General features: G+C 33.7%; 2 protein-coding genes across 5 annotated transcripts in view; both read left to right on the top strand.

The window, feature by feature from the left end:
* LOC123704014 (cullin-1) overlaps positions 1-24,434 on the top strand; it is a 38,318-nt gene extending 13,884 nt beyond the window's left edge. For all 4 annotated transcript variants that reach the window (XM_045652254.1, XM_045652255.1, XM_045652256.1 and 1 more), the window contains exons 3-21: positions 7,155-7,237; positions 7,617-7,722; positions 8,681-8,776; positions 9,200-9,346; positions 9,781-9,927; positions 10,965-11,144; positions 11,931-12,065; positions 12,470-12,628; positions 13,825-13,954; positions 14,893-15,026; positions 15,644-15,751; positions 18,298-18,369; positions 18,806-18,958; positions 19,507-19,625; positions 20,522-20,642; positions 21,452-21,552; positions 22,552-22,657; positions 23,269-23,382; positions 24,316-24,434. In XM_045652254.1, the coding sequence (XP_045508210.1) occupies positions 7,155-7,237; positions 7,617-7,722; positions 8,681-8,776; positions 9,200-9,346; positions 9,781-9,927; positions 10,965-11,144; positions 11,931-12,065; positions 12,470-12,628; positions 13,825-13,954; positions 14,893-15,026; positions 15,644-15,751; positions 18,298-18,369; positions 18,806-18,958; positions 19,507-19,625; positions 20,522-20,642; positions 21,452-21,552; positions 22,552-22,657; positions 23,269-23,382; positions 24,316-24,396 (2,292 nt within the window). In that variant the 3' untranslated portion in view covers positions 24,397-24,434. The remainder of the gene's footprint in view (positions 1-7,154; positions 7,238-7,616; positions 7,723-8,680; positions 8,777-9,199; positions 9,347-9,780; positions 9,928-10,964; positions 11,145-11,930; positions 12,066-12,469; positions 12,629-13,824; positions 13,955-14,892; positions 15,027-15,643; positions 15,752-18,297; positions 18,370-18,805; positions 18,959-19,506; positions 19,626-20,521; positions 20,643-21,451; positions 21,553-22,551; positions 22,658-23,268; positions 23,383-24,315) is intronic.
* Positions 24,435-25,555: 1,121 nt separating this feature from the next.
* On the top strand, positions 25,556-26,464 carry LOC123703941. The gene has a single exon (XM_045652152.1). The coding sequence runs from the start codon at positions 25,556-25,558 to the stop codon at positions 26,462-26,464; it is 909 nt and encodes a 302-aa protein (XP_045508108.1).
* Positions 26,465-26,645: the final 181 nt, after the last annotated feature.

Genomic DNA, 26,645 nt, shown 5'->3' with positions numbered 1-26,645 from the left:
ACACCACCTTGACTCCTGGCGATCGACGACTGCGCGCTTCAAAAGAAGCTTCTTTCCGCGCACAACGAGTTTATGGAACGAACTTCCTCATGCGGTGTTTCTAAACGGTTACGACTTAGGGACCTTCAAGAAAAGAGCGTACTCCTACCTTAAAGGCCGGCAACGCACTAATAATGTCCCCGGCATTGCTGGTGCCTATGGGCGACGCAGTGCACTTAACATCAGGTGACGCGTCTGCTCTGTTGCCTCCTCTTGTATAAAAGAAAAAAAAAATTAATTTTAATCGAAGTTCCCGAAAAATATTTTCATGTGGTACAATTTGAAGTGGTACCTCCTCCCAGGAGAGTCAATGACCATCTAGGTAGAAAAAAGTACTCTAACTTACGAAGGAAAATAACAATAGTATTTTTTATTGAAGATTCGCTATTAAAATAGTTCAACTATTCAAGCAATAACTGCATTTGAATTTATCCAAGGCGAAATCGTTAAAGACGCAGCGTAGGCAATCGTGATCGTCTCGCAGTCGGAGGTTGGTAAATTGCGTCGCTACGAGCGTGACCTATATACACTGAAGACTAGACTGCGAAGTAAATAAAGCCTAGATATAGTATGGGATAAAGAAAGAAAATAACACGTATTTACATTTTACATTTTTATTGAAGTGAAACAAAACTTCAAACTTTAGGAGAGTTTAGAGTAAAATTACAAGGTAGCGTCATGGCAATACAGTCACGTCAAGGAGTAAGGTGACGATTTTGGTATACCATATATTTGAATCTTACCAAAGAAGTTTCACTTCAGACAATGTACTCGGCGCACACGCAACGAAATAACGTTAATATATATATATATATTCGTATATATACGAATACGAAATATATTTCGTAACAGAATCGTTTTAAAAGTGTCCGATTTTTACTATTGTTATAATACTTTATTCGATGGATGTTTTAACGAAGGATTAAAATATCGGGCGTCAAACAATCAAAACGTTATTGTGAAATTTTCATAATTGCATACAGTCTACAGAACTGCTTATTAATTGAAGCAGTATTGTTTGTGTTAGTGATTTTATTAATTAGACAACATACTACCACAAAAAGAAAGTAGCTATTTAACTATGTAATTAACTAATAGATACCTAATTCCACATAGGTATTCTAATGGAATTTTGATCTTTGGGATATCATTAAATGGTTCTGAGTTGAGTAATTTCACTTAATGCTTTACAATCTATACTAAATTACTAATATTATAAAGAGGGAAGGTTTGTAATTATGTATGTAGGTATGTATGGTTTTCACGCATAAACTACTGGACCGATTTTGATGAAATTGTGCACAGACAGTCTTTAGACCCTGAGAAAGAACATAGGATACCTTTTATTGCGAAGTATGTACCACGGGTGAAGCCGGGGCGGACCGCTAGTATAATATAATTACATATTATGTATTTATGTACATATTTTTATGTGGTCTTAGTGCCATGCTCGATAAATGCCCATTTATCGAGCATGGCCGATATCTAACACCGAAATATTTTTTCAAAGCGGACCATACGTTCCTTAGATTAGCGCGTGTAAACAAACAAACAAACTCTTCAGCTTTATAATATTAGTATAGATTAACAAACAAATCTTTTCTCTTTACAGTGTTATAGTTACTTGGCTTATCTAGGTTATCATTTCGACACAGCCCAGTGTATACATAACATATAACACTAAAGTGAACTAGAATTCGGGGTCAATGTCATCGGTATAGGTGGAAATCGATTTATTTGAGTTTAATTAATTCTACGCTAGCCGTGTGTCGATAACGTCTAGACTTCAGACTATGCTTCAATATTACACGCAGGTGTTTTGATTGAGATATTGAATACCTTTTAACGCGCTTTATTGATTACTATGTTTCCGCCCGCGGCTTCGCACACGCAGTCAAAGAAGAACCCGCATAGTTCCCGTTCCCGTGGGATTTCCGGGTTTGCATAATTTTTCCCGGGATAAAAAGTAGCCTATGTCCTTTCTCGGGTATCAAAATATCTCCATACCCAATTTTATGAAAATTGGTTCAGTAGTTTAGGCGTGATTGAGTAACAGACAGACAGACAGACAGAGTTACTTTCGCATTTATAATATTAGTATGGATTTATCACTAGCTTACCGCCCGCAGCTTTGCACGCTTTGTATAAAACTTAACGAATTATAAGTACACTAAAATCTCCTTAGAGTAGGTATAAGAATTTTAGACATTTTAACGCGATTTATTCATAACTAGCTTCACCAACTTGTTCTAAAACTTATAATGATTTGTTCATTGTTCTACGCCTTCCTCGAGAATAACTTTCTCTAACTAAAATCATTTACAAAAACAGCATCTAAATCCGTTGCGTAGTTTTGAAGATCTAGCATACCTACTGACAGACAGCTTGAAGCGATTTTGTTTTATACTTTATTATACCAGTCTGCCCATGAACACTATTGCTGTAAAGTATTCGAAACGTCGGGATAAATAACATGAATGTATCGTGTTTTAAATCCGTTAAAAGTCTTTTAACTTACTACAGGTGTTTAAGTATTTTTCTAGTGTTTAAGTGCTAGAAATAGCGGTAAAGTTAAGTAAACCTATAGGTTGGAATATAACGGACTTACTTTCTACGTTAATAAATTTCGCTTACGAATGACGAGAATATGTATGTCTAGTTTATGATTAACAGGATGTTCGTTATAATATATTGTAGTTGATATTGTGTGGGTAGTCTTAAATTTTGCGTTTGTTTTTAGAGAAAATGGGACAGATTTTCTATTGAATTGGTAGACATGTTAGTTTTCTAAAATCTAAACGATTTTTTATTAGATTACTAGTGCAATGTAACTAATTGTATGTGCATTGTAATTTCTATGTGAAATATCGTCAAACGTCTAACAAGACATCATCATCATACATAGTAAAAAACAAAGTCGCTTTCTCTGTCCCTATGTCCCTTTGTATGCTTAAATCTTTAAAACTACGCAATGGATTTTTAATAGATAGAATGATTCAAGAGGAAGGTTTTTTGTATATTATTTATTGGAACAGCGGGCGAAGCCGCGAACGGAAAGCTAGTTGTTAATAAGGGAGTACTATTTTTTCGACGTGCTAATATATTAAATTGTGAGCAAAATAAATTTTAGATATAAAACACATACAATTTTATGTCTTCCGGAAGTTTTTACCAGAAATTGACCGGAACGAAACGCAAAGTTGTTGACCTCGGCCATGGTTAACTATGGTAAATGAGATTTTGTACGTACATACTAGCCAAATTTAATCATAATAATTTGGTAATGAAGATATTATTTAGGTACTTACTTATAAATTTATTAATTTAAATTTTAAATCAAAGCTCAGACAACAAACAACAGGGCACAACAGTCGTATCGCGCGTTTAATTAACTGACTTCAAAAAAAAAGGAGAAGGTTCTCAATTCGGCCGGTATATTTTTTTATATGTAAATTTTAAATACTGAAGAATTTGTAAATAGTCTGTGAAAGTTTCATAAAAATAGGTTTAGCCGTTACAGTAATTTCCCGGAATATTTCCACAGATTCTTTTTTACTACAATTTAAAAAAATAATTATTTTGTATTTCCAAACATTATATTATTTTTATTTGTATAGTTTCCTATTGTCTACATAATATGTATGATATTTATCGAATAAAGATTAGTCAGACCCTGCAGCGTACGAAATTTCAGCCAAATCCGTTCAGCAATTTCGGATTTCCGCTTAAAAGAGCAACCAACATACTTACTTCTTCACACCACACAAATAAACTATCAGATAATATTAGTATATATTATCTGATGTAATATCTCACATACATTGGATAAGTGCGTACATTGAATATATGCGTCATTCATGCGTTTTTATAACTCCATTCAAAATATTATTTTTGTCCGTCGTGAAGCAAGTTTGCAACGAAGCTGAAGCTATTAAATCTATACTAAAATCATAAATGTAAGGTAGGCCTTGAATGCAATGAATTGAATGAAGTCGTTTCTAATTTATAATTTTTTGAAGAACAATAATTGGTAGAATCATTACGAATGTTAAATTTTGTTCGTTTTGATAAATAGGCTTAAAGGCTGGGGATTTTGTGGTAATAAAATCATCATGCAACGAACACAAATCCAGAAAAAAAATCGTTCGGCCTTTCTTCAGTTATAAATTGTGCGACTAAGCTGAGCTTTTCGTATAGATACATTATAAGTTTACAATATTCGTACATACTTAACTACTGACGTACGCTAACCGCATCCTTGGCACAAGAACCGAGAGGTCCTGGGTTTGATTCCCGCTGAAGACGAAGAAAAGTAATGGTCTGGAAGGGCACAGAAGGCCGATCTACTTGTCCCTGAAGAAAATCGATCAGTGAAACAGATGTATGCATAATGCATCCGCCCCAAACCCCACTAGGGAACACGGGACCACAGAATACATAATAGTAGCTAAACGCTACAGAACGGACACTCTCCGCCTCCCGCCAAAATTAAACACTTACCTCACCCCGCACGATCAGCCATGTTATGGTACCCATTTCCCGCAAGGACGATACCAACGACGTCTTAGACGAAACGCAACGAAGATTGACAACATTAATCAAATTGACTTAAAGTAATTTTATTATTTTGGATTTGTGATTATCGTTTTTCGTAGAAAATGGTTAAATATTGTGCTGTTTACGGATGCATTTCATCAGAAAAACGCGAATTTTTTTTTACACTAGTCACAAATGTGCCAACCATAAAGCGTTAACACACACATTTGCAGTCTCTACAGTGTGACTGTCAAAACGATAATTTTGTATGGAGTGTCCGGGGTGTGACGGGACTTCACTTTTTATGACATACAGCTACTATAACCTGTAAAGACTCATCAAACAACAACCATTGTTGATCATCGGTCGTTAGCTTCGCGAGCGTGTGTTGATCTTGATCGTTGCCTTAAAGGGACTGGCTTGACGTGTTTGAAAACGTATCTACTATCTATATATATGGATATGTATCTATATGGATATGTAGGTTTTTTTTTTAAATATGTATGTGGGTATTAGGTATTGCAATAAAATCTACTGTATGGTGAACAAAGATGAGGTTAATCGTGCAAATTATTATTCAAACAGCTGTTTGTTGGATGTTGGGATCGTTTGTTTGTTTTGTAAGGATAAATTATTAAATTTATTATCATAATATTGAAAATAATAATGCACATCATTCTCATCATTTTCACATGTTAATAAAAGTAAATTTTAAAACTAAAAGTAGATTTTTAACGTTATTACAAGTCGGACATAACGTCTTAGGTATTGTGATTAATTTTAAATCAACCGACATAAAAATATATCGTAATATACCGTACCACCATCGATGTCTAAATTATACCACTCAGTGGCAATGGCAGTTGGTACTTATCATCAACACTTTATTCTAAAACTACTTACGATTAACATTAGTAACACGTATATCGTAGCAGAAGAAACGAAAAACGCAAAATAACATAAAAACTGCAGTCATTATAATATTATATCAATGCGATGTTATTATTAATGCATCGCTGGAATATTGCCAAGTGAAACTTAACGGATTATGATTAAAAATTCTACATATATCGGTCGACTTCTTATTTTTAGATAATAAACCCACTATTGCGCGTCGTTTACACGATGTCGTAACGATAAACCGCAAGCGATATGTGCACTCGTGTAAACACGACTTAGTGAAACGTATACGATAAGTTAGGAATAATACCCACTGGATGTACTATTTAATAAATGAATAGATAGTTGTGTATAAGTGAATATAGATAATAGAACAGTGTTATAATCACTGTACACGTATGATTAATCCTATATTTTAGAAAATATAAAATAGTTAATGTTTTTTTGATAATAATATTCAATCAATTACAAGGTAATAAACTGATTAACGAAAACATGTTTTAACGTTACAATGGTTATTAATAAAGCTATGAACTAAGATGATTTGTAGAAAAAATAATACATAATAAAGAAACGTGTTACTATCTATACTAATATTGAGGCTGAAGAGTTTGTTTGTTTGAACGCGCTAATCTCTGGAACTACTGGTCCGATTTGAAAAATTATTTCGATGTTGGATAGCTCATTTATAGAGGAAGGCTATAGGCTATATATCATCACGCTACGACCAACAGGAGTGGAGCAATGCGGGTGAAACCGCGCGGAGCAGCTAGTTACAATATAAAACCTTCGCCAATACTTCATATGGAATTCATTATATTCTAATCTACTGTAACAACGGATACTTAACACGCATATAAAGATAAAAGCCAATTTAATAAATCGCCATAGATACTATTAATTGGTTTATTATTATAAACGTCATTACGATATCGTTTAAACGGCATTCAGATCACTTATATGTCTTCCTTGCATAAAATATATCGGCAATAATACGTATTTTAATGCTTTATGCACATAAAAATCAATTAGCCAAGACAATATTAGTTAACCCAGATTGAAGTGTTGCGTAGAAAACTTATTTCTCAAGAAATACAATAATTATTCTATTGAAGAAAACAATGGATAATTAATTAGTTAGTTGATTCTGCGTTGTGTTATTTTGATAAGTCTGCTTTGTTTAATACTGAATGTCATATAGCAAATTAGCAATAAGCATACTTTGACTGAAATAGTTCTGTCTAAGGAGTAGCCTCTATAAGATCTCTACGAATTAATAATCCTTACGAGAATTATAATGCATCAATTGAGCGGTGAGCCTCGACCAAAATTTCGACCTTGGTGAAATAAAGTCTTAAAATCAAAGATACGAAGAATCTCTTACAAGAGACCAAAACAATTAAAAATGAATGAAGAATAAAGATAAACAATTTAGGATCCTCTTTGCTCTAGGCAAAATTAAACTCTATCGTCCTTCGCACCTCTCTATTCTTACCTATGTATTATAACGACAAAATAACTTGCAATAATAATAACACAGGTAAATCATAGTTACTTTCAACGCTTAAATTGTAGCTCTGATTCATCCAAATACATAAATAGAAAGATATTTCTAAAATTTACTTTAAAATGTGCTATTTATAATTATTATTAATAATCATTTATATATATTGTTACAGATATGGGGCGACCTGCGAGAGGGCATCGAACAAGTATACAAGAGGCAACACATGTCAAAGTTGAGATATATGGAATTATATACGTATCCTTTTTAATATAAATATACGCCATATGGTATAGCATTGGCCTAAATACAATAGGGATTTAGGGTACCTAAAATATGTACTTTATCTACTTTAAGAATTATGTCAACTAATAATATGTTTTCCTATTTAAAAGAAGATTGGAGAGAAAGATTTCGAATATCATACAAATACAATTTACATACCGATCATACATTCTGAACTAATATCTGAACTAATAAATGCACTGAAATTTGGCAGTGCAGAAAGTACACAGGCAATTATAATTTTATAAAAGAAAATTCCGGTTTTAACTGTAAACCTTAGTGAAAATTTTGGCCATTTTGTCTTCACGTAGAAATAAAAAAACAATGAAATTTCCTATACACACAAAAACAGGCACGTATACAACTACTGTACGTCCGTACATCAGCAGAGCGGTGGGCCCGTGAGTAGGGGTAGCAACACCTCGAGCAGACTTCCGTTTGGGAGTGGCAAGAAAATGGTAACAAATCACAGTCACTACATAGTATTAAACAAAGTCGCTTTCTCTGTCCCTGTATTCATTTGTATGCTAAAATCTTTAAAACTACGCAACGGATTTCAATTCTTTTTTTTTTTTTAATAAATAGAATGATTCAAGAGGAAGGTTGAAGTATATAATTTATTAGGTTTCAGACAAAGAGGGCGAAGCCGCGGGCGGAAAGCAAGTATAAAGCACGAAAAGAGCTCACTGTGCATAGTATTCCTGTGCTTCACTAAGTATTAATGTAGCATACCACTGTATGCTACATTAATAGGGTAATTCCGAATGTCAGGGTCAATTAATAATGTTAAATAAATACGTAACCAGTGATTGATTGAACAAATATTCGAATATGAATGCCATTATTGCCAAACTCCTTCATTTTCATACGATACCTTAACGATACCCACAATAATATGATGCTCTGAATTCACAATTTTCCGAATTGTGGGGTACATTTGGAATTCCTCGATTGCACTTTATGCAAGTTTTATAGAATTAAAGAAAAACTGAAAACGTGTTTGTGAAATGGTTTCATTTAACCTGACTTCGAACACTAAAGCAAGAGCACTTAGGGCCTAGGCCATAGACGAAACATAATGATTTGATTTAAAATTGTAATACAAAGAAAATATACATGATATCGGCATAAGTATGTTAGTTGATTCTGCGTTGTGTCGTTTTGATAAGTCTGCTTTGTTTAATACTGAATTTTGTTTAAGCATACATACTTTGACTGAAAAAGTTCCGTCTTAGGAGCCTTTTTAACATCTCGACGAATTCATCGATATATTTAAAAGTTTTTTTTTTATATAAAAAGCAGAAACAAATTTCTTTGTTGCAATAATGCACTATGCATGAAACAAAACGAAGTTTATAAGATCTCACAACAAATTAATTCTTATTGTAATAACGTTAAGGTCTATTTTACTTACAGACGGGTCAAGTGCCAGGCGGCGCGCAATTGGTTGGACTGGAACTCTACAAGAGGCTGAGGGAATTCCTAAGAATGTATCTTATAAATTTGTTGAAGGTATGTTAATATTCATTTTGAATATTCGTCTAGTTTACTATTCGAATAGTTTACTAATTCGAGAATCAATTAATTATGTAACATTGTGTTATTTTAAAACACTTTTTTTGTTCAGTTTTTATTTCATAGATTTTCCGATATTTGCGTCTATTATTTGCATTATTAAATACTGTAATTGAAATAAACAATAGAATGGCGCAGTTACGCAGACTCACCATCGGGCTTAAAAAATGTCCTTTGCAAAACTCTGCTAACGCGTCCTTTAGGCAGAGTTTTAAAATGAGTGATACAATATACTTTGAACATTACAGCCACGAAATAAGGTGTTAATTTCTATGTATAAATCTTTGTTATATACAATACATACTTGACGATCTTTCAATAGGCGACTAGATGTTTATATTACGTTATTGTATACAACAGAACGGCGCAGACCTCATGGGCGAAGATGTGCTAGCCTTCTACACTAAACAGTGGGAGGAGTATCAGTTCTCGTCTCGCGTACTGAACGGCGTGTGCTCCTACCTTAACAGGCATTGGGTCAAGCGGGAGTGTGAAGAAGGCAGGAAGGTATGCTTAAAGAACTTGTTGCCTATATATTCGAATAAAATTTGACATTTTCCACATATGCTATATTCAGATAAAATATTTAGTACAAATTACATAAAGGCAACACCATAAATACAATAAAAACCTGAAATTTAAAGATAGTTTTTTAAATTACTTTTTTCATCAATTTTGTTGACTATTTACAGACAATCAAACCTACCACATTCAATTGATAACCATTTGAAAGGCTTTTAAAACCCAATTTTAAATTCTTGTTTCAAGTTACCAAACGCAATCAGACTTAAATTTATATCTAAAAAAAAATTGACACGGACATCTATGGTATTAAACAATGGAAAAAATATTCTTCAATAACCAGACTTAGATAAAAACTCGTTTCACCTAACCTCTATTCATTTAAAACCATTAAAAAGTTATTTTTTTATTTTTCGCAGGGTATATACGAAATATATCAACTTGCGTTGGTGACGTGGCGCGACAATCTGTTCAAGTGCCTAAACAAACAGGTGACGAATGCTGTGCTGAAATTGATTGAACGCGAGCGGAACGGAGAGACGATCAACACTCGGCTCGTTTCTGGGGTGAGTTTTATATGTTTCTAGCTGCTCCGCGAGGTTTCAACCCCGTGGCTTCACTAGTTCACTCCTGTTGGTCGTAGCGTGATGATATATAGCCTATAGCCTTCCTCGATAAATGAGCTATCTAACACCCAAAGAATTTTTCAAATCGGACCAGTAGTTCCCGAGATTAGCGCGTTCAAACAAACAAACAAACTCTTCAGCTTTATAATATAAGTATAGATTTGTTCAAAGATAAATTGTCCCTCATTATACTTTGATACATGTGAAGGCTTATAAAATAGTTCACACTACACATTTCTCATCATAACTGTAAGAAATAGCATTATAATAAAAGATAAACATTATGCAGCTTGATATAAAAAGTTTACATCAATTTTTTTGGTTCCTTTGTTGTTGTTTTTTTATGTATTTTTTTTTCATAATTTAGTATGATCTATTGGTATGGTCTTTCCATCAGTTTGTATCCAGAACTCCTTCCCATTTAACATTTCTCGTGTTATAAATTTATAATTGTAAAATCTTGCATTGTATAACTCAATAAAGGTATTGTAAATGGCGTCGCTCAATTGTCTAACTGTGATATTTCGTTGGATTATTGACAGAAATCTTAAGTAAGCGAGAGACAAACAGAACACATATTTTCAATCCCTTACATTAGCTGTCCATGTAGTAAATGTATTTGAAAAATGATTTTTATATAATCAATACCTTTCTTCCATACAATTTAGTGTCTACTAAATAGTACTTGGTCATTAATAATTTATTCTATACATATATTTTAGTGCTATAACTTTCTCTTGACCGCCTCCTTGGTACAGTGGTTGACGCGTGAGCGTAGAACCGAGGGGTCCTGGGTTCGATTCCCGGTGGAGACGAAGAAAAAAAAATGACTCGGTCTGGCAGGACACAGAAGGCTGATCACCTACTTGTCCCTAAAGAAAATCGATCAGTGAAACAGATGTATAATGCATCTGCCCCTTACCCCACTACGGGGACACGGGACTTCACTTTTATAACTTTCTCATTATCAATTTCAGGTAATCAACTGCTATGTAGCCCTTGGCCTCAACGAAGAGGAACCATCAGCTCGAGGCCAGAACCTCGCCGTGTATAAGGAGACATTCGAAGCCATCTTCCTTGAGGACACGGAGAGATTCTATACAAGAGAAAGTACGGATTTCCTGAGGAACAATCCGGTCACTGAATATATGATTAAGGTGGGAATTTATTGATAATATGATTAAAGTGTGTAATAAAAAAAAATAATAAAAATAAAATAAATCTTTATTTGACCTCTACACATGCATTACACAAGTAATAGTGATAACTTGTAAAAGCGAAAGATCGGATGTGAAATGGAGCAATAACAAAGAAATTTCTCTTTTTTCATATATATCTACATAACGTCATTAGTTTTTACATACAAAGGCAATAAAGTCTGCAGCAACTCAAACACAATCTTAAAATACATAGAAGTCGATCTCAAACATCACGTAATAAACTAAATTACCTAACTAAAACAAAAATCCCAGGCGGGAAACACGGAAAAGCAATTAACTCAACAAGGAATCAAACAAAATCATGTTCTTAAAAAAAATTGTATAATAAATGCCTAACTAAAACACATTGTCATACAAAACAAACACTACTTCAAACATTGAGATAATAATACTACGTATGGAGGAGACACCACGAACAAAATCTGTGCGCCATTTTTTTGTTCTAAGTTTTAAAAAATATTATCTAGTAAGGTACTTACCGATGAAAGTTATTCCTTTGCACTTTTCCGTATTATTTGTGCAATATCGTAACACACACTGCGTATACAAACATTTGATGCGTTTCACTTTAAAACAAATAAAAAATGAGCGTGCAGTTACGCCATATGGCGTATGTTGAGCGGAACATAAGTGATGTAGGCGGTGTCGTCTCCATATGTATATCTCAATGACTTCAAACAAAAAAGCCATACAAAAAAAACTAACCCCTTTCTCACATTGCAGGCGGAACAAAGGTTACAAGAGGAACAGAGGCGTGTGCAAGTGTATCTCCACGAAACGACCATGGAAAGACTGGCCAAGACCTGCGACAGAGTTCTCATCGAGAAACACCTGGAGATATTCCACGCTGAGTTCCAGGTGAGATATAAATCTCGTGTCACAATGTTTGTCCTCAATGGACTCCTAAACCACTTAACCGATTATAATAAAATTCGCACACCATGTGCAGTTCGATCCAACTTGAGAGATAGGATAGTTTAAATCTCAAATCGTTTAAGAGAAAGCGGGCGAAGCCGCAGGCGGTAAGCTAGTCAAATATAAGAAAGTTTGTAAAAAACCAATACCTAGTATCGCTGGTAACGCTAAACGAACGCTACGCATCGCACATCTCTGGTGGAAACCCAGCCTAATACCGAGTGAAGATTTTAACAACTACGTTTGGCCGGGTCGTCTTCGTTCAATAATCTTAACTTATGAAACACGTTTTTAATCGTACTATTATCGGTTCGAATTTTGATTCTTATCTATATATTTTCTTCCAGAAACTCCTAGACGCTGACAAGAACGCGGACCTAGGTCGTATGTACAGCCTGGTGGCTCGTATACCGGACGGTCTGTGTGAGTTGCGGCGTTTGCTCGAGCAGCACATACACGCGCAGGGGCTGCAGGCGATCGACAAGTGCGGGGAGAGCGCTCATACGGTATGTACGGTACAACAACTCCGAAAAATACATCTTGTATACACATGTAAAAACATTATAAAACATGCCATAAACACGCAAAAGCACCAAAACAAATACATCAAATCATACCGGAACTCGCCATAAACTCATCAGCACACTCCGGACACTCCATACAAAATTATCGTTTTGACAGTCACACTGTAGAAACTGCAAATGTGTGTGTTAACGCTTTATGGTTGGCACATTTGTGACTAGCGTAAAAAAAATTCGCGTTTTCTGATGAAATACATCCGTAAACAGCACAATATCTAACCATTTTCTACGAAAAACGATAATCGCAAATCCAAAATAATAAAATTACTTTAAGTCAATTTGATTAATGTTGTCAATCTTCGTTGCGTATCGTCCTTGCAGAAAAATACGGACCATTTTTAGGCTGATCGTGCGGGGTGAGGTAAGTGTTTAATTTTGGCGGGAGGCGGAGAGTGTCCGTTCTGTAGCGTTTAGCTACTATTATGTATTCTGTGCCATCAGTATACGCCATGAACACCAAAATCACTCCATAAACACCAAACACATCAAAAACTCACCAAAATACACCATAAATATACTAAAACATGCGATAAACATACATAAACAAACCAGCCGTTCGGCGAGAGCGTGCACACGGTACGACACTAGTATAACACAGTAGAATAACACAGAATACACATTAAAACATAGAATACACAGTACAACACAGAATACTGCAGTACAATACAGAATACACAGTACAACATAGAATACACAGTACAACACAGAATACACATTACAACACAGAATACTGCAGTACAATACAGAATACACAGTACAACATAGAATACACAGTACAACACAGAATACTGCAGTACAACATAGAATACACAGTACAACACAGAATACTGCAGTACAACATAGAATACTGCAGTACAACATAGAATACACAGTACAACACAGAATACTGCAGTACAACATAGAATACACAGTTCAACACAGAATACACAGTACAACACAGAATACTGCAGTACAACATAGAATACACAGTACAACACAAAATGCCACAATGCAACAATAACATTACAATACAACAGGGTACATTACAAAATATATGAAAAAAATAAAAATACATGAAGTAAACCATGTTTTAAATCCATTTTAAAAATACAATAAAAATTAATAATAATTTCCCGTTCCAGGATCCCAAAGTATACGTGTCCACTATACTGGAAGTGCACAAGAAATATAACGCGCTAGTGTTGGTAGCGTTCAACAATGACTCTGGTTTCGTAGCTGCTTTGGACAAGGCTTGCGGACGGTTTATTAACAGTGAGTATTGTGTATATATACTATACTAGCTTTCCACTCGCAGCTTCGCCCGCGCTGTCAAAGAAAAACCCGCATAGTTCCCGTTCCCGTGGGATTTCCGGAATAAAACCTATCCTATGTCCCGGGGTAAAAAGTAGCCTATGTCCTTTCTCGGGTATCAAATTATCTCTATACCAAATTTCATGCAAATTGGTTCAGTAGTTAAGGTGTGATTGAGTAACAGACAGACAGAGTTACTTTCGCATTTATAATATTAGTATGGATTATACTAGATTTATAATGAGGAATGTTTTGTTTGTTACGAATAAACTGAAAAGCTGCTCAACTTTTATTACTGCTTTTGACAATGATTGCCATACCGACTTATCTTTCCAAGCTTGTATTTTAGGAGATATAGAAAGAAATTTAAATCATGGGAGCTATAAAAAATGTTCGTTGGATTTCATTGATTGATGATCCGTGCAATATTTTTAAAACCTCTAGTATTTTAATAAAAATAATAAACAATTTTGCGTATGTTTAGTTCTGACGATTCCATGAATATAAGCTTATTTTAATGACTGATTAGTTATTTCCGTTGCTGCTACAAAAATATTCATTACTAGCTTTCCACCCGCGGCATCGCCCGCGCAGTCAAAGAAAAACCCGCATAGTTCCCGTTCCCGTGGGATTTCCGGAATAAAACCTATCCTTATGTCCCGCGGTAAAAAGTAGCCTATGTCCTTTCTCGGGTATCAAATTATCTCTATACCAAATTTCATGTAAATTGGTTCAGTAGTTAAGGCGTGATTGAGTAACAGACAGACAGAGTGACTTTCGCATTTATAATATTAGTATGGATATTATATTAATTATTATTTCAACACGTCACCATTAAAAATGCAAAATAAAAATTTAAAAATAAATATTTACTGTAATTACTAAAAAAAATCCCACAGGCAACGCAGTGACTAAAGCGGCGAATTCGTCGTCCAAAAGCCCGGAGCTATTGGCCAAATATTGCGATCTGTTGTTGAAGAAATCTAGCAAGAATCCAGAGGAAGCAGAATTGGAAGATACGCTGAATCAAGTGGTTAGTAATTAGTGTATTTATTTATTAATTTATTGAAAATTAAGTTTAAAAATGAGCTTACAATTAGTGAGTAATTCTCTTATTTGACCTATAAATGTTTTGAAGTTGTAAAATATGTATGGAATTTCACATTACTTAAAGTCGGTTTTCTATTTATAATAAACTAGCTTACCGCCCGCGGCTTCGCCCGCTTTGTATAAAATCTAATAAATTAAATACTAAAACCTTCTTCTCTCTCTTTCTTGAATCACTCTATCTATCAAAGAAACCGCATCAAAATCCGTTGCATAGTTTGAAAGATTTAAGCATACAAAGGGACACAGGGACGGAAATAGCGGCCTTGCTTTTTACTATGTAGTGATATTGTGATAAATCTGCCTCAGCAAAAAAATAGATATCCACAAAATGTTTATAACTGTTTCTTATAATATTTATTTAAAATATCAAATTATTTTAAATTTCATATTGTATTGTTTATGCCAGTCACTTACATAAGATACTTGATAATAAATACAAGTAAAAGTTAAATTTTTGAACAAGATTTTTACATTAGGTTATTTTTAAATAGTAGTCATTCTATTCTACATACAAATATAAATTAAATTTCTTCTTTCCAGATGGTTGTATTCAAATACATAGAGGACAAGGACGTTTTCCAAAAGTTCTACAGTAAAATGCTGGCCAAGAGACTTGTGCAGCATATGTCTGCTAGCGATGACGCTGAGGTAAATAAATAATAAATATACATATTTATATATAAGTATGTAGATCGCACACTTAAAACATAAGTGGCACTATACAAAAAAATTCATTTTTGAGTTAAGTATGCAGTCAAAAGGCATAAAACGAAACGCGCCTAACGCAAAGATCCCGGTAGCTCTAATGCGTCAAATTTTTGCTAGATGTCGCTAGTGTCACTTATGAATTTGTCACAATTTGTCCGGTCGGTAATTGATAAACCGGCACTATGCCATTTCGCGTCAAGTCTCCGGTGGAAATCCTTGTCGAGGTGAGTCAAAAACTGGCACTTTGTGTAAAGTGCCACTTATTTAATTAATTTGCTTTCGAATATTTACAGCAAAGAGTATAGTAACTATGATTTACAGTGAGTAAATGCATAAGTGGCAGTTTGAATATAATGCCAGTTATTTAATAAGTTTAGTGTGGATTTTGTTTTTATACGAAATTCAATAACGGGCATTTTCTTTAAAGAGCCATTTAATCAATAAATATGCTTTTAAATTTTCGCTGTGCGTAATTACATTAGTGTCAGTTATATTATGTTAACTTTAATTAGGACTTTGTTTTTATTCGAATTTAATAATAAAAAAGGCATTTTGTTTAAGGCTTTTTGTATTATACTATCATGGATCCGAAAAGAAGTAGATGTAGAAGTATAATAGAATTATCAACTCAGAACAATCAAAGAAAAAAAGAAAATGATGACGATGATGGATCTCAAATTACTAAGCCTGCTTCTAAAAGAAATTCCGATATTGTTGAACCGCTTTCAACAATGAGTGCGTCCGATTTGAACATCATGAGAAGTTCATCCTTTAAGCTCTTATCACAACCAAACTAACACTGACGATGGTAACTTTTTTCTCGCCTGAGACGATGACAGAACAAACTTTCCATCAAATAAAAAATGCAGGAGATCAAACTCAAACTCGTCGTCATCGTCTTCGTCGTCCAGCTCGTTCTCATCTTCGTCCTCAAGCACATCATCCAGTTCAGCTTCAGCTTTGTCTATACAAAGGCCATAACCTAACCCAACAAATTACTCAAAGTAGGTACTATAGACACACGTAATAATTTCGACCCTTCTAATCCGGATGACGAAACAGAGAACCCAAAATGTAAAGTAAAAGGAATGACCAAATGCAAAAATTGATGACATTTCCTTCACTCAGATTGTTGAAGTTTCTAATAATCATCAAATAAGTGATCATCTTCCTGCTGATTCGAATCTTAAAAATAGTCTTGCTCCGAATGATGGTTATCTTGTCGCCTCTTCCAACCCTGCTGATAACGTCGAAATCATACATTTTAATACAAATGACACAGGAACGATGAACGATACTGCAAAAGAAGCTCCAACTCAGCCAGTTGATGCAATTACAAGAAAACGAAAAAGAATAAGATCGTTACATACTACAAATATTGTGAAGATACTAATAAATACAGGCAAAAATATGTTTCAAACTCAAAACGTTTTTCCAGCTAAAATGATTAAGCAACCTTGTGGAAGTACATGTCGTCTGAAAATCGCAGATAGAATTTCTGAAGAGTCACGAAAACTTATTTTTAACTTAACAGAGATAAAGTCCAGATATAAAATATATAAAAAGATTAACTCTAATAGAAAACCGAAGAAGGTTAACGAAGTTACTGCAAGATTTTTACTGACCCGTGATAATTAAACCTTTGATACGCTGATTTTTACGTAACTTTAACAGTTCCTACTTGGAAAGAATTTGATCTTAGCAAATTAATTGAAATACCTCTAATAACTGTACTGATTAGTAAGTAGTAAGAACAAGATTTTAATGTTAATGTTATTTATGACAATACTTTTATCTAGATTCAAACAGACTTGTTAATTATGAATATGTGTGGTAATTTTGACCGAAAACTATGAGCATGTGCCAAATAAATATAATTCTTTATTATTTTAGTAATTCTACTGTTTTATTTCTCTATTTGTTATTATTACAATGTAGGGAAAATAACATTTTAGAGGTCATTAAGCAAAAAGTTTTGAATAACTAGAAAACTATAACTGACACAATACTAAACATTTTTTTAAAATGCTTCTCCATTAATAAATAATCAATAATTTTATTGTTTGCCACTGGATACTGAAACAGCGTTAGTCAAACTGTTATTTTAATCCGATCACAAGTCTATATTTATATTTTTTTAGTTCCATATCACCAATTCAATTTTTAAAAAATCTTAAAACGGCCGTACTGTAAAATTAACATTTTCGTTTAGTGCCATTTATGTTTTAAGGGTGCGAGATGTTCAATAAAATATGTTTGTTTTTTATAACGTTCGCGTTAGATGCAATATATAAATATTTGGAAATTTTAAAGACTATAAAATCATATTCGATCCGCATCAATACTGAATGTTTTTCCATTCATTAAATTGTAAATTAAATATATCAGGAATACTGTAGCTTCCCACTAGTAAAAAAATATAATGTCCTGAATACTTTTATTTATTTATTACAGTAATTCTAAAATAATAAATGTTTTATTTACAGGCTTCAATGATCTCAAAGTTAAAACAGGCGTGCGGTTTCGAATACACAAGCAAATTGCAAAGAATGTTCCAGGTAAGTTACGTTTTAAATGTTTTATTTTTCATTAATGGATATTTTTCAATCAATAAAGTTTTCCAAATGTATCGACCACTTTCCCTTTTTTTTGTGCACTTAGTAGTTAAACTAATCAAACATATTTCGGCTAATTATTATTATTTGCATCGATGACGAGCATTCAGAACTAACGCCGCCATCTTAGAAAACGCTATCTTATGTTAAATCGTTGAGTACGCGCCACGAAAGAAGTCCCGAAGACGCGTGCCACGAAAGAAGTCCCGTAGACATTGCGCTCTATGCGCAAAAAAAAACTGACTTGTCAAATTTAGTACATACCTTCGCCGTGGGACTTTTTTCGTGGCGCGCACTCTTGTACTTATTTTAACAGACTTCGAACATTTCAATTCGACTTGCAAGGTTTTTTTTAAATATAATTTTTAATGTATAACAGGACATAGGCGTATCGAAGGATCTGAACGAGAACTTCCGCAAGCACATAGCGAACAGCAGCGAAGCGCCGCTGCACATTGACTTCAGCATACAAGTGCTCTCCTCCGGCTCGTGGCCCTTCCAGCAGTCCACCTCCTTCCAGCTGCCCACCGAGGTATACGATGGACAAACATATAAACACGTTGTTGGAAAATCACATACGCAAACACACACACACAGATAGATAGTCAAACAGATAGTATCTCATTCGAAACATTAAAAGCGTAGTTTATGGACCTTCTATTATATTTAAAAAAAAAAAAATTATTTATTTATTATCAATGTCCACATTTAAGTTCATCTAATCGAAAATTTCATAAATATTATATCAAAAGAAGAAATAACTAGATGAAACACAAAAACTTCTAGTATACTAGTAATAATACATAAGTACCCTATACTAATATGTCCTCACTTTATAAAATTAAAAAAACGATATAATATATCTGAAATGTATATTTTGGTTTTTATGGCATTCAATGCTTTATACATATAAAATTTTAAGGAATATAAAAAAAATCAATCACGAGGCGTGATTGTCGTTCCGGATTGGCGGAAGACGCGGGTTCGATTCTCGCTTCGTGATCAATTTTTTTCTATTCTTTAATAATTTATACATAATATATCTGCATATATTTAATTAATTTTTGTAACATATTCCAGTTGGAGCGTTCAGTGCACCGTTTCACAACGTTCTACTCGTCTCAGCACTCGGGCAGAAAGCTCAACTGGCTCTATAACATGAGCAAGGGCGAGCTTGTCACCAATTGTTTTAAGAACAGGTGTGTTTTTCTTTTGTGACAACCCTAACAAAATATCAAAAATAGGTATGAAAGGGCTAATATAATAAATACCAAAAAAATAGACTAATTAAAATAGGTATGAAATTGCACTAAGTGTTTTGTGGAATGTACTTTGTGTAAAAGTTCTATCACAAATAGATACTTTTTATATCTTTATTGTGTTTGGTTTTTTCAGTAAAAATTAATTTTTGTTGATTTTGGAAAGCGCCTTCATCGATAGAAATCTGTTGTGTTGCTGAGCTTAGCTTAGTTCTGAGATGCGTAAGATATATTTATTTTTGTTTATATCCCGTTTCATAGGGACGAATGGGTAGGTAGATAGCCAAAATCAAATAAAACATTTTGAAATTATTAAGAGAAAACTAGATTGACGTCGTTTTGTATTGTACTGTATTGCCACAATTCGAACAAATAAACGATTTGAATTTGAAATTTGAAGATTTATTTCACAGATCTATTGGTAAGAAGGTCAATCTCATTCTCCCCTGCCATAATAATGTTTCGCGTTCTTTTTAATATAATAAATAGATTAATTATTCAAGCGAAGAGTGAACCGGTACCTACTAGGGAAGCGGGTACCATCTTAGACCGCATCTTAGCTTTCCATCAGGCGAGATTGTGGTCAAGCGCTTCCCTATCTAGAGTAAAAACAAAATAACTTAATAGATTGTTAATTATTATGACTTACTAGCGGTCCGCCCCGGCTTCGCCCGTGGTACATATTCACGTTTTCTCTAAATAAGAACCATCCTCGAACTTCAAGGAATATTATTTTAAAAAAAACTAGAAATCGGTTAAGCCGTTCTCAAGTTATGCGCTTACCAACACATTTTGGGATTCATTTTTATATTATAGATTACTTACTAATCACACAGATACACACTACAAGCGAGCACGTTCCAAATGGCTGTACTCCTGCAGTACAACGACAACACGTCGTGGAGTGTCCGTCAGTTGGAGCATCATACTGGTATCAAGGGGGACTTTTTGATACAGGTTCGTATGGAAATATGTACTTATTATGTAGAAAATATTATGTTCTTTTGATTCAGGTTCGTTTGGAAATGTATTGAAAATGTGTTTAGTAACATTATAAATATAAGATATATTTTTATTATAACATATTTGATAATGTATGTAAAGATGGAACAAAGGGGATTATCTGATACAGGTTAGATTGGGAATATAGTGTACAAAATGGAAAGAAAGAAGAAAAAATCATTTATTTTGTCAAAGGCCAAAAATTTTCATGTACATTTTTTTTTTGTCTTTTTATATTAAATATACAAAAACGTATTTTGTTTAGAAATTAAATATTTTAACGGATTTTAAAAGCGATTTATTTATATTATACTAGCTTTCTTCCCGCGGCATCGCCTGCGCAGTCAAAGTAAAACCCGCATAGTTCCCGTTCCCGTGGGATTTCCGGGATAAAACCTATCCTATGTCCTTTCTCGGGTATCAAAATATATCTATACCAAATTTCATGCAAATTGGTTCAGTAGTTTAGGCGTGATTGAGTAACAGACAGACAGACAGACAGAGTTACTTTCGCATTTATAATATTAGTATGGATTCCCGGCATTTCGCACACTTTGCAGCTAACGTGGTCACGGGGAGACTAATATGTTATACGTCTTGACCCTCATTCAAAAATTGCTATTCGTGAACTACATCCACCTATTTCTCTGTAGTTATTAATTGGAGTATTTTTCTGGATGTTGGCAGTATTGGCTTATTGTTGCCAACATCCAGACAAAATACCAAAAACGTATTTAATTTATTTATTTATATAATAATTGCAGGTGTTACAAATCCTTCTAAAAGCGAAACTGCTGGTGTGCGCGGATGATGAGTCGGAGCTAACCGAGTCGTCGGTTGTTGAACTGTATTTAGGATATAAGAAGTGAGTATATTATTGAAGTGAAACCTCTTTATCGGAGTTGGAAAAAAATGTAGTTTATAAACTTACTAGCTTTCCACCCGCGGCTTCGCCCGCGCAGTCAAAGAAAACCCGCATAGTTCCCGTTCCCGTGGGATTTCCGGGATAAAACCTATCCTATCCTATTTCCCGGGGTATTTCTTTGTTACGCGTGACATTTTCCCGTTACGCGCCATCTTTTTGTTATCCCTACCACGCGTGATTGACGTATTTCTGTACAGTTGCATATAGCAAATTATTTTTTGAAAAATAAGGTCATAAAGAAGTTTCACTTCTTACGTGTGTACACACACATTTTTTTATTACTTACTAGCTGTCCGCCCCGGCTTCGCCCGTGGTACATGTTTACGTTTTCTCTCCATAAGATCCATACTAATTGCAGGAATATTATAAAAAAAGAATTAACGAAATCGCTTCAACCGTTATCGAGTTATGCGCTTACCAACATATTTTGCGATTCATTTTTATATTATAGATTTAATTTAAAAAATCGCGTGTGCCGAGCACAAGTGTCAGATGTGAAACTTCTTTGGCAAGATTCAAAGGTGACAAAATTTGTATTGCCATGACGCGACTTTGAAATTTTGCTCTCAACGCGCCTAAGGAAGTTTCACTTCAAAATAAATTATGGATTATAATTTACCGACGGGCCTATGTAAGAAAAGTTTCATAAATATCCGACTAATTTGCGTGAAACCCAGATAGCAAACTGTTTTTACATATTATATCTTAAGTGTTTAGAGTATAGAAAATAATAATTCTTATTTATTTGGTTGTTTATTGATATATTGTATGTATTATGGGTTTTATAGTTTCTATCCATAACATCCAATCCTAAATAATTCAAAACTGTGATCTTTAGACTGATCTTTAATTGTGTAAATAAATATAAACTTTAAAACGGTATATTATAATCAGATTTAATATTTATTCATATAAATAAAATATAATTATGAATTTCAGCAAAAAACTGCGCGTGAACATAAACATACCGCTAAAAACGGAACTGAAGGTGGAACAAGAGGCGACACACAAACACATTGAGGAGGACAGGAAGATGCTCATACAGGTATTTATATACTTATTTACTAATATTATAAATGCGAAAGTTTGTATGTTTGTTTGTTAATCCTTCACGCAATAACAGCTGAACCGAATTTCATGTTTGTAACACATATAAAAGGTAACTTGGATCCCAGAAATCTCAACACAGGTATTATACTACTTATTATATTACTAATATTATTAATGCGAAAGTTTGTATGTTTGTTTGATATTCCTTCATGTAAAAACTGCTGAACCGATTTTCATGAAATTTGTAACGCATATGAATGTGAACTTGGATCCCAGAAATCTCACCGGAACGGGTACTATTTTTTGAAAAAGCGGGTGAAGCTGCAGTCGAAAAGCTAGCGGGATAAAAACTATCCTATGTGTTAATCTAAGTTATCCTCTATGCATATGCCAAATTTAATGACTAATCAGTTCAGTAGTTTTTTGCGTGGAGTAACAAACAGACATACAAACTTTCGCATTTATATTATTAGTGGGATTGAATTGATTTTTTAATATATTTTTTTATTTCATATATAATTAGATTTTTTGTTCTATTCTAAGTAACTACGTTTTTACCTACATTTTATAATTATTAATAATAAATAATAATATATTTGTCAACAGGCCGCCATAGTCCGTATAATGAAGACGCGGAAGACGCTAAAGCACCAGCACTTGGTGGTGGAAGTGTTGAACCAACTGTCGTCGCGGTTTAAACCGCGCGTGCCCGTTATAAAGGTAAAGTTTCACTATATAGTATAAAACAAAGTCGCTTTCTCTGTCCCTATGTATGCTTATCTTTAAGAAAAAAAGGAAGAATAATTTATTTTCCCAAAAGCCAACAACAGATATAATAAAAAGAAGGAGTAAAAATACAAAACAGAGAAAAGACAAAAGTGTGGCAGACCTTTAGCAAAAAGGGTAGCAGTATTTAGCTGTGCCATCAACAGCACAGCACTGATTTTCAGTGGCCCCCATTGTTTGAAGTACATTGCTTAAAATTACGACACGGATTTTGATGCTGTTTTTTTGGTATAAAAGGGAGGGTTCAAGAGGAAGGTTCTAGTATATAATTTATTAGGTTTTAGACAAAGCGTGCAAAGCCGCGGTCGGAAAGCTAGTATTTTTTATAAAATTACTTGACATGAGAAAAAGTTATTCAGAAAATCTGTAGGCGCACGTAAAACCGATTACAATAGTCAATATGCATAGAAAAGAACTCAATATTTGGATTATAAGCATGTTTTGTATTGAATAATACAGAATTTATTTTCTTTTATAAAATAAAAAATGAAAATTTTATTTATTTATTTTATTTTTACATACATAGATTCCTTACAGCTTATCCCTTTTTTACATCCATTCTGACATATTATGTATTGTCTATACTAATATTATAAAGAGGAAAGGTTTGTAATTATGTATGTATGTATGTATGGTTTTCACGCATAAACTACTGGACCGATTTCAAAAATTCTTTCACCATTAGAAAGCTGCATCTTCACTGAGCAACATAGGCTAGGTTTTATCCCGGAAATCCCACGGGAACGGGAACTATGCGGGATTTTCTTTGAAAACGCGGGCGAAGCCGCAGGCGGAAAGCTAGTATATAATAAATACATTTTATAATTTGTGTCTAGTATAATTGATAAAATAATGGTTTTGTTCCAGAAATGTATCGACATACTAATCGAGAAGGAGTACCTAGAGCGCACGGAGGGCGAGAAGGACACGTACAGCTATCTCGCGTGATCACTCGTTGTAACAGAATAAATGTAACAATATTATCATTTTGCGTTTTATTTGTTACCTACTACAACCTTTTTTAAAGCTATCGCAAGTTTTAAACTGCGTTTAATTTTGTTACCTACCACATCTCTTTGTTTATGGCTGTAGAAATAGTACTAAGTTGCACAAAATATTTAATTTGTTACCTATCGCATCTTTAATAGGGGCTATTGCGAGTTTTAAACTGCGTTTAATTGTGTTACCTATCCTAACTTTGTTTATGGCTAAAGAACTAGTCCTTACTTATACAAGAGATCTAATTTGATACCTACCGCATTTTTGTTTATAACTATCGCAAATTTTAAACTGTGTTTAATTTTGTTACCACACCTTTATGGCTGTAGAAACAGTATTTACAAGAGATTTAATTTGTTACCTACCGCTATTTAGTTTATAAAGATAGCTCATTTTTTTTAAATAACTTTTTATTCAAAAATTGTTAAAAAATAAATATTACACACATTAAAAATCTGGCTCTTTTTCTATAAAATTTACTGTTGCTAAAAGGCATTGACTAATAACAAGTTTTGGTAAACTAATGTAGTAAATCTTACATAAGTATTATGAATTGAAACAAAATAATATTTAGATCAAAAACTCCAACTAGGTACTCCAATTAAAAAAATTAAAAAGTATGGATTGAGCCTTGGTACCTTAGTACTTTTTATAAAGCGCCATCTATTGAGGATATTTTATATAGTTGACGAAGGTTTTGTATCGTATGCAACCACGCAGAAATTGTGTGAAATAACCTAACAGCGCCATCTATCGGAATTAATAAAATATTGAGAGTAAATTGGTAAATTTAAAATCCAATACAATCTCCCCATTAAGGTGTTTTATCGGCTACAACAAAACACGAAAATCATACCATACATTTGCTAAGACAAGACGTGAAAAAGAAATGAACAACTATCACACTCAGGTTTAAGATGTAAGAATAATGTAGTTACTAAATCAGTCTTTCAAAATGGCACAAATTTAAAATATTAAGAAAGCGGTTTCAAAGATTTCAGGATTCTCTTCCGCTCGGATTGTGTTAGTGTTCAGACGTGTATTTTGCTGCGCCGCTTCTATAAAACCGGTTTACCTTGACTACTTAAACTACGGACTTTTGTCAAAAATGTCTAAAGTACAAAGATCTCCACCCGGAAACAAAGTGCACCATGTCTCGTCTGAAAATGATATTACTAGACTTGATCCCGAAAATACCTTAATTGGAAGAAGGCAAAAGAGGCTTCGTACCGATGTTCACTCCTCCGAGGAGAAATCTTTGAAAGAAGAACTACTTGCTATGCTTACTACTTGGAAAAAGGATCAAGATACGACATTCCAAGCTATGAGAACTGAAATTGCTGAGTTGAAACAACAGTTAACTGGAATACAAAACCAAAATATAGAATTAGAAAAGTCTATCAATTTTTTGTCACAACAGTATGAAGATATCAAAGAAAAACTCTCTTGTATGGATAAAGAAAGGCGTGAACAATTGCTACACATTTCTACTTTAGATAATAGAATTGATGATATGCAAAAAAAGGCGAAGTTCACAGTTTTGGAGTTTCGTAACTTACCTCAAGCACAACAAATAAAGTCTGAGACACAACAAGATTTATTTGATATTGTTCAAAGAATGAGTAATGCATTAAATATCGAATTACAAAAATATGACATAAAGGATATCTTTCGAATTAAGGGAAAATCTGGTAATTCAACAATTATTGCAGACTTTACATCCGTGTTAACTAGAAATAACATTCTAAGTGCAGTGAAACAGTATAACAAAGATAACTCACAAAAATTAACCTCCTCGTCTATAGGACTACCTGGTCCAAGCTCACCAATATTTGTATCTGAGAGTTTAACAGACAAAGACAGAAGGCTATTTGCTGTAGCGCGTAACAAAAGTAAAGAATTAGGTTTCAAATTCTGTTGGACTAATAAGGGAAGAATTTTTGTGCGTAAATCTGAAGGTAACCCTCGCTATGAAATTAAAACGGACTCTGATTTGTTAAAGTTAAAGTCAACCTGACTATATCACTTGTGCCAATTTACATTTGTAGTGTTTAGTTTTCCAATAATGTATTTTAAAGTCTTTGATATATTTTTAATGTACTTTTCTCAGTGTATCCAAATCCTTACCACAATCTTTCAACATTGTAAAAGTATTTTACGTCTACCCGCACTAACTCACATAGTTACTTATTACATTC

This window comes from Colias croceus, chromosome 28, assembly GCF_905220415.1.
Source record: "Colias croceus chromosome 28, ilColCroc2.1".
NCBI classification, from domain to species: Eukaryota; Metazoa; Arthropoda; class Insecta; order Lepidoptera; family Pieridae; genus Colias; species Colias croceus.
Note: the sequence above shows the minus strand (reverse complement) of the source record. Positions and strands in the feature narration are given on the sequence as shown.

Coding starts and splice junctions, on each gene's coding strand:
- LOC123703941 (XM_045652152.1), top strand. CDS start 25,556: ATGTCTAAAGTACAAAGATCTCCACCCGGAAACAAAGTGCACCATGTC.